At 32.8% G+C, this 8,999-nt stretch overlaps 1 protein-coding gene across 1 annotated transcript; it reads left to right on the top strand.

Moving 5' to 3' along the window:
- Window positions 1-1,598: 1,598 nt before the first annotated feature.
- Window positions 1,599-8,789, top strand: LOC132743251 (uncharacterized). Its single transcript, XM_060731786.1, has 6 exons — window positions 1,599-2,093; window positions 2,819-2,971; window positions 4,419-4,716; window positions 5,230-5,319; window positions 7,426-7,530; window positions 8,443-8,789. Exons 1-6 carry the CDS (start codon window positions 1,599-1,601, stop codon window positions 8,787-8,789), a joined length of 1,488 nt encoding a protein of 495 aa, XP_060587769.1.
- The last annotated feature ends 210 nt before the right edge of the window (window positions 8,790-8,999 follow it).

Below are 8,999 nucleotides of genomic sequence, written 5' to 3'. Positions count from 1 at the left end.
GTTCGGGAGTCGTTCATGAGTATTACTCATTGGTATATTAATCAAATCTCAAAACATAACAATTTACACACGTATATAACTTTCGAAGACCACATACTGTAATATGATGTGACAGTCATGTAATCGACAGAAATAAAACGTATAAACAGACGGACATACATGTGACTGAATAGGACTCAATGTCATTGCCTTTTTATTGTTGTTGTTGTTGTTGTTGTTGGGTAGGGTGTTAATAGTCCTTTATGCTGTTCTTCAAATTTATTGTTGTTAATGAAGCATGAACAAACGGCGGACGGACAGTTCAATATTAGATACTTATGTATAAAACCGAATAAATTGTACCCATCACATCAAAAATTTACCAAATATATAATATTTTTACGCTCGTACAACAGAGCAATGTGGCTTAATGTTCAATATCTTTTTGTCTTTAGATATCATAATAATGTGGGAATATTTTCAACTTATACTCAACGGGATTACCATGTTTTCAATAATTTAAAGGAACTATGTTTTTTTTCACGATATTTTTGTGTCTAATTCTCATAAAAAAATGATATTAAACAAAATTTCAATATTGATTACCTATAGCTTATCAATCATAATTCCTTCGGAAAATTTAATGTTGTAACGTTTTACTGCAAATAAAGGCAGACATACGTCATACATTAATATTGTCCCCCGCCTTTTCGAAGAAAAAAGGGGGGTATAGAAATAGCCTCCGTCCGTCTCTCCGTCCGTATGTCCGTCCGTCACACTTTCGTGTCCCGTCCATTACTTTGTCATTTATCAAAGAAATTTTAAATACCTTGGCCAACCACTACCTCCAAGATCTAGGTCACACTATGAGGTCAACGTTGACAGAGTCTGTTATATGGTATATTTTGTGTCCCGTCTATAACTTCTTCATAGATCAAGGGATTTTGAAAATACTTGGCATTATGTTCAAAAGGATAAGATAATATGTCATGCGTAACACCTGTGTCCTTACTTCCAAGGTTAAGGTCACCCTTAAAGGTCAACGATTTACATAGTCTGTTATAGGGTATATTTTATGTCCAGTCCATAACATTTTCATAGATCAAGGGATTTTAAAAATACTTGCACGAATTATCACAATAATAAGACGATGTCAGGCGCAAAACATGGATCCCTACCTCCAAGGTCACACTAAGGGGTAAAAGATTAACATAGTCTGTTATAGGGTATATTTTGTGTCCGATCTATAACTTCTTCATAGTTCAAGTGATTTTTAAAAATACTTGGCACAAATAGTTACAATAATAAGACGATATGTCATGCACAACACCTGCATCCCTACCTCAAAGGTCAAGGCCACACTTAGAGGTCAAATCTTAACATGATAGATTTTTAAATTTCGTGTTCCAATATTTTTTTTTAATAAATTTATTGTTGCATTTGCAGATCTAGCATTGATCATAATTTTGTACTGAAAGTCCTGAGATTAACCTCAATATTTTGAAATAGCACAATTTTATGCCTTAACTTTCCTTAGGCGGGGGACGTTGGTAACTCTGTTACAAATTCTTGTTTAAATAAGTCTTGTTTTTCGGGGGTTATTTTTAGATTTACTATCAATGACAGATGTATCAATCGCACAGGACATCAGCAAAAACGAAGAGGTTTATTGGGTAAAATCAGTACTTGCACTGAAGATCACATCACACGAGGCTATGGCATATTTAGCGAGGTCAATTTTCAAACAGTTTTTCAACAGTTTGAATTTTTATGAAAAAATTAACCTTGAAAATTTGCTAGATATCGCTCAAAATAGACACAAAGACTACAAATTAAGGCGAGTGAAAGATCGTCGTGTATGGGTGGTAAACTCACCAGAGTGTAAGTCTTTGTTGGAGAAGCTTGTGTCAGCTCATTGGGATCCAGCATTTGTTGAATGGGACAATATTGGAGATACTAATGTGGAAAGGTACTGGAAGATCGCAAAGTTATACATGCCACACGGAAACAAGGATAGCACTTGTCCAGAGGATACAGACATGATAGCAATATTTCATATGTTGAGAAACTTCAAAGTGAAAGATTTTGCTGAGGAGAGGAAAGAAATAGATGAGGTTTTATTTTTTGTTCTGTATCTGATTATTCCTCTAAATATTTTTTTAAAGTGTCATCTTTTCTTTTTCATATAAAAAAAGGGTTGTTACATTATTCGTTCAGAGTTATTTTAGTTCTCAAGTTATTCAAAATATGGAGATCTTTTAAAGGTCAAAATCTTTTCTTTTTTTGTGATCAAAACATGATCAAACATATTATAATTTATGTTGATTTTTTATCATTTTAAATAATATTTTAAAGTGACATTATGCCAATCCAAAGGTATATAGTGAGTAAACGGGTGAAGATCAAAATAAGTGTTCATTTTGCCATAATTCCTCTTTTAATTTAATAATTAAGTTCAAGTAAACAATAAGTAACGTACCGATCAAAACGAAATTTCTCTTAATATCTATTTACCTAAAACGCTTACTTTATGAAAAGAGTGGGGCAGTCTTTTTATATGTTAGGCAGATTTATAATTTTATCCTTAACATTTTCCAATATCAACTGTTGGTAAAACACCATTTTGACAGCAAATCTTTTGAAATATAAAGTCAATTCAGCTCAACTTGACTATATAAATATGAGCATCATGTCACTTTAAATAAAGGGCTTCAATGAAAATGAATACATTTTGAAAATATTTTACTTTTTATACACATATACTAGTCAAAAACAAAGAACAGTTTCTAAACAGTTGTACTGTAAAATGTTATATAAAACAATCTTGTTTTCATTACAGATGATTTGTCATGTGAACTATTTATTACGTACTCTCGACAACAAAATTTCAGAAACAAAAATGTCTTCAATACTCGAGAATATTTACCAATTCATGAAGAGTACTGAGTTGAGTGAAGGTATCAAATCAAAGACAAAGGATAAACTTCAAAAGGTGTCGATTCATGTTGTTGTTGTTTTAATGTTGTTGTTTTCTTTTTATTAATTTATTTAGATTTTCTAATTCACAAAACGCTCAGAAACGGGCTTAAGCGATCGACAATTGTCCGGCGTCCGCGATTCGTGGTGTGACATTCATAATATTCAACGATATCTTTGTAAAACACCCCCTCCTAACCACGGGGTCTAACTTTACATGAAAGATGTTATTCTACAACAGTGCAATAAATAAATAAATAAATAAATAAATCCATTATAATATATAAATAGATCACAGCATATGACTGTCAACATATGCCCTTTTTAAAGCTATACGCTGAAGGCTTTAGATTTGTTTTGTAGCAGTTCTTAATGAAATTATATTAATTGTTGCCCGTTGTCTAAAATGATCCGTTCCGAAGGTATACTTTTCTTGTCTAGATTTATATTACAGGTGTATTATCAAAATTTTCTTTTCCCAATGAGAGACCTTTACAAAATGATTTAATATTAAGCATAACCTGATAGTTATTAGTTTATCACAAATGTATAAAAGTCATAACTCGGATCAATATCACCCACGTCCTAGCAGGCAATAAAACGTTTTCATTTATGTATAATTTGCCTTTAAAATTATTATGTAGTCCTAAACAGAGGTGCCTCGTAGGGGAGGGGTGTACTCTATACAAATATATGTGTAGGAAACATTAAAAAATATCTAAAAGATAATTAAGTATTACCTGGAACTTAATAAAAATTTCATTCATATCCCCTGTAATGACTACGCGCAGACGAAGTTATATATAATGTTAAGTTTAAAATATAATATATAAGTGGATATTAATGCGTCACAAACATTTTGCGACTGTCAAAAAGAGGACTTTTTGTGTGCGGAAATATTTGCAAAAACATGATTTCTTGAATTTAAAACTGATCTCATTAATAAAGCAGGTTCCTGTAAAGAATATGGCGTTATTATAATAGTTCTATTCAGTTGTTCAATACTTAATTATTTATATAATTGTTTGAAATACACATTGTTACTTTGATCAAGTACATGATCACACATTTCTTTGCATTATTTTGAAACATATTTTGTAACAGTGTTATTAACACAAATATTGTTTCTTGAAAACATTTGTGAACAAACCGCACACCCCCTGAAATGTTCTCATTTTTGTTTTAAAAACTACGTGATGTAGATCACAGGTAAGTGATATCTTAGAAAGTTTCAATTAAAAACAATTGTTTTTTAACATCTCATCAGGAAAAAGACCGGAAAATCATAGACGAAATTCTATTAATCTGGCAATTTGCCATTTTCAAGGTATTCAATTATGGGCGTACATGGCATCACAGAAGTTGTCGGAAGTAAAGAAATATCATAAAACCGTTAGATTATTTCTTCTTATGTTCTCTTTTATATGGTTTGAATAAAATAACTTAAATATGATATTTGTCAGGTTCAACTCATATCGAATTGCGACGAATGGTACAAGAAAATTCTACCTAAACAAAAAGCAGGTCTTGCACTTGAACGGGACAGAAATAATCAATTCTTGAACATCACGGAAAAGCTACTTGTCGAATTTTCAAAAGAAATAAGATATACAATGGAACCAGCATATTACAAACCTTTGTCGGATAAAATAAAAGACGCAACAGCAGGAAGGGATATTGGAACAACAGGAGGAGCGGGTAGTTTATTATATGGTTCGACATTAGATGCGACTGCTGGTGAAACATCGTATCTTTGGAAAAGTATGTGTGATGTTCCATTTTAACAAATTTTTGTTATTGTGACAATTTATAAGAATGTCGTGAAAGTTAAAAAATACAAATACTGCCCATTTAATTCAATAGGTAGAGCATTGGACTGTGAATCGGGCGGCTCGGGTTTTATTCCCGGACGGTGCGACTCATTTATTGTAATGATTTGTCATGTAACCCATTCTCCGGTCCTTGGCACTGTACATTTGCCCTGGCATGTATAGAAGTCTTTCCATTGCAAAAGAGAATACTCTTGTACTTGTTAACTGCTTTGCAGTCTGTCCATAAACAATACGGTGGCTAAACTGTGTTCTCCGGAGAGTAAGATACCACCACTACTGCCACAAAATATAACAGTTATAAAAGGAAAATCGGCTCCTACGTAAAACTCGTAAAACTGATAAAAGTTAATGAACATGATAGCAATCTGTCAAAAAACAATTTCTTAAAAACGTTACTGCTTTGATATGCTTTAACTTTTTTCATTGTTTGTCATTAAATTAGAAAGAACAGTAAACCCGCCTAGCCAATCATCTGACCAAGAACACAAAAAGTCGACGCAGAGAAGGTACCGTTCGCCCTATAATGATAAAGGTATACATTATATTAACAAGCCAAACAACATATTATTAAAATAAACATTTTTTTACATAAGTTGACATGGACAATAATGAGAGAATATTGTTGACTAATATAGATTTGTTTTACTTTGGCTTGTGAATTAGATTTGCATGTACTTCAAATACGTAATTATAAAAAAGTAAATTCTAAATTCCGACATCAGAACGCTTCTCTTCGAAATTTCTCACAACTGACGTTCGATGAGGTAGTAGTCAGATAATTTCTAACATAAATGAAAAAAGCTCCTGACGGGATTCGGATCCACAGCAGAGTAGGGCAAGTGGTTTGAAGTCCATGACCATTACCACTCGAGAAAACCATGGACGCCCCAACTGTAATCAACTACTTTTGCAATGCCAAATTATATACAAACGTGCTTTATTAAATGATGCATGCTTTTCATTTCCTTGTCTGTTTCTATTATTACCTATCATGTATAATTAAAGTACTTTATCCAGTTCATGCTTTGCCCTGTGCCTGTTTATGTTTGGAGTCCTGCTAGTTCTGTGTTGCTGGGTCATGTAAGGGTCGCGTTCATGGAGCATATTTCCTACATGCATGGATGAATTGTAAGCCGTTTCGCGCGCATAAACAAGGTCTCGAGGTCAAATGTCAAGGTCTCACTTAGATGTCATTGTAAAAAGCCTGTCCGGAACAAAACATCTACATGTATAGAGGGATTTCAGATTTAGGTTTATATATGCAAGGTCAGGGTTACTAGAACTGATAGGCGAGGTCACTAAAGATGATAAAATTTAGAGATTTTGTTCAGAGCATATCGCCGAAGGGATTCTAATGACACTTCACACACTACAAAAAGAAGAGTCATGCGCATGAACTAGGTCTCTAGATTAAAGGTCAAGGTCACACTCAGAGCTCATTAAAACATTTGTCCTAAGCAAAACTTCTACATGCATAGAGGGATTTTATTATACCTTCGCACAAATGTTTACCCTTGTAAGGCGAGGTGTCGCGTGCAAAATTACGGTGCCTGCATCCACGTTCAATGTCAAACAGGGGTCAAATATCGAATAAAAATATGAAAGCGTGTATTCGAACCATTTTTCTCATCATTTATTGATTGGTGAGAACACAAATGGTAATAATCATGACTACTAGTGTAAACCATGTAATTTAGGTAAATATATTCAAAGTCAGTGTCACTTGAAGGAATCTTCTAGGTCACTAAAGATGCTAAAAAATATAGAGATTTTGTCCAGAGCATATTTTCGACACATATGGAGGGATTCTAAAGAAACTTCAAACAAATGTTCACCACTTTAAGAAGCAGTGTCATGCACATGAACTAGGTATTCAGGTTTAAGGTCAAAGTCACACTTAGAGGTCATTGAAAAACGCTTGCCGGAGCAAAATTTCTTTATGCATAAAGGGATTTTATTATAACTTCGCACAAATGTTTGTCATTGTAAGGGGAGGCGTTGCATGCCGAATTCAAGTCCCTTCGGCCAAGGTCAATGTAGAAGTTCAAATAAAAGTATGATAATGTGTATTTGGACCATTTTGTCATTTATTGAGGGATTGAAACACAAATGGTCATTGTCATAACTATTGGTGCAAAACATGTAATAAAGGTTAATATAGGCAAAGTCTAGGTCACTAGAGATGATAAGATATCCAGATATTTACTGGAAATGCCCATAGCATATCACCTTTATGCATATCTATAATACCTACATCTCTAAGAAAAGCTTTTGTGATTGGCGTATTTTGCAACAATGTCTTGTTGTCTGAAGATACCATAGTAATCTGGAAATATCTATTACGTATTCTTAGTGCAATTACAATAATGGTTTTGATAATGAAAAGAAACTGTGAATTGTTTTAGAAGTTTTTTTTATATAAAGTATCATACATTCTAATACAAGCTTGTATTTTCTTTCATTCTCATAATCTATTTTTACATATTTTGCTCTTATAAAAAGGAAGAGTTTGTATTATTCAAGATCGAGATCTAATTATCATTACTATACGAAAATATTTTGTCAAAACGTTATGTTTTTTAATTATATACATAAAGTTATGCTATAACTTTTATCCTTGTTTAACTCATTAAATCAGGTTACATTGAAAGCCAACCTGACAAATCAACTGATGATCAATCACCTGACAAAGAACACAAAAAAACAATTCAGAGAAAGTTAAGTTCGTCTGATTCTGTTGGAGGTAAACATTATCTTCTTTTTGAATAGGATGTGATGTGACTGTCCAGAGCATATCTCCTACATATATGGAATGATTCTAATGAAAATTCATACAAATGTTCACCACTATAATAAGTAGTGCCATGAACATGAACCAGGTCTCAAAGTTAAAGGCCAAGGTCACACTTAGAGGTCATTGGAAAATCTTGTCCTGAGCAAAACTTCTACATGCATAAAGGAAATTTATTATTATAGCAAAAATATTTGCCATTGAAAGGGGAGGCGTCGCGTGCCAAATTTAGGTACTTGCAGCCAAGGTCAAGGTCAAAGTTCAAATAAAAGTATGAAAATGTGTATTTGGACCATTTTGAGATCATTTATTGAGGGATTTAAGCACAAATGGTCATTATCATAACTTTTGGTGCAAAACATTTTATTTAGGTTAACATATGCAAAGTCAAGGTCACTAGAGATGACAAATTATCCAGATATGTTGTGGAAAATGCCCATAGCATATCTCCTCTGTGCATATCTATAATGCCTACATCTCTGTCAAAAACTTTTTTGACGGGCGTATTTTGCAACAATGTTGCCCTTGTTGTCTGATGATATCATAGTAATCTGGAAATATCTGTAACGTATTCTAAGTGCAATTACCATAATGCTTTTGATAATGAAAAGAAACTGTCAATTGTATCAGAAAACTATTGTTATATAGAGTATCATACATTTTATTACAAGCTTGTATTTTTTCTCATTCTAATAATCTATTTCTACCCATTTTGCTTTTATTAAAAAGAGTAGTTTGTATTATTCAAGATCGAGGTCTAAGTACCATTACAATACGCAAAAATTTCGTCAAAACGTTTTTTTTTCTTATTATACACATTAAGTTATGCTATAACTTTTATCATTGTTTAACTCATTAAATCAGGTAAAATTGAAAGCCAACCTAGCCTATCAGATCTTGAAATTGAACGATACTTTAACATCAGGGAAAAGCTACTTGTCGACTTATCAAAAGAAACAAGATTTACCATGAAACCAGCATACAACAAACCTTTGTCGGATAAAACTAAAGACGCAACAGCAGGAAGAGATATTGGAACAATAGGAGAACCGGGTAGTTTATTATATGGTTCGACATTAGGTGCGACTACTGGTCGAACATCGTATCGTCGGAAAAGTATGAGTAATGTTCCATTTGGACATAATTTTGTTATTGTAACAATTTATAAGAATGTCGTCAAAGTTACAAAAATACAAATACTGCCCATTTAATTCAATAGGTAGAGCATTGGACTGTCAATGAGCGGCCCGGGTTTTATTCCACAAAAATATGAAAAAGTTATAAATAGAAAATCGGCCCCTACGTAAAACTCGTAAAACTGATAAAAGTTAATGTACATGATAACAATCTGTCAAAAACAATTTAGTAAAAACGTAACTGCTTTGATAATTATGCTATAACTTTTTTCATTGTTTGTCATT

This window comes from Ruditapes philippinarum, unplaced genomic scaffold, assembly GCF_026571515.1.
Source record: "Ruditapes philippinarum isolate M1 unplaced genomic scaffold, ASM2657151v2 ctg1614_1_1_1_1, whole genome shotgun sequence".
Taxonomy (NCBI): domain Eukaryota; kingdom Metazoa; phylum Mollusca; class Bivalvia; order Venerida; family Veneridae; genus Ruditapes; species Ruditapes philippinarum.
The sequence above is the reverse complement of the archived record's forward strand: the minus strand, read 5'-3'. Positions and strand labels throughout refer to the sequence as shown.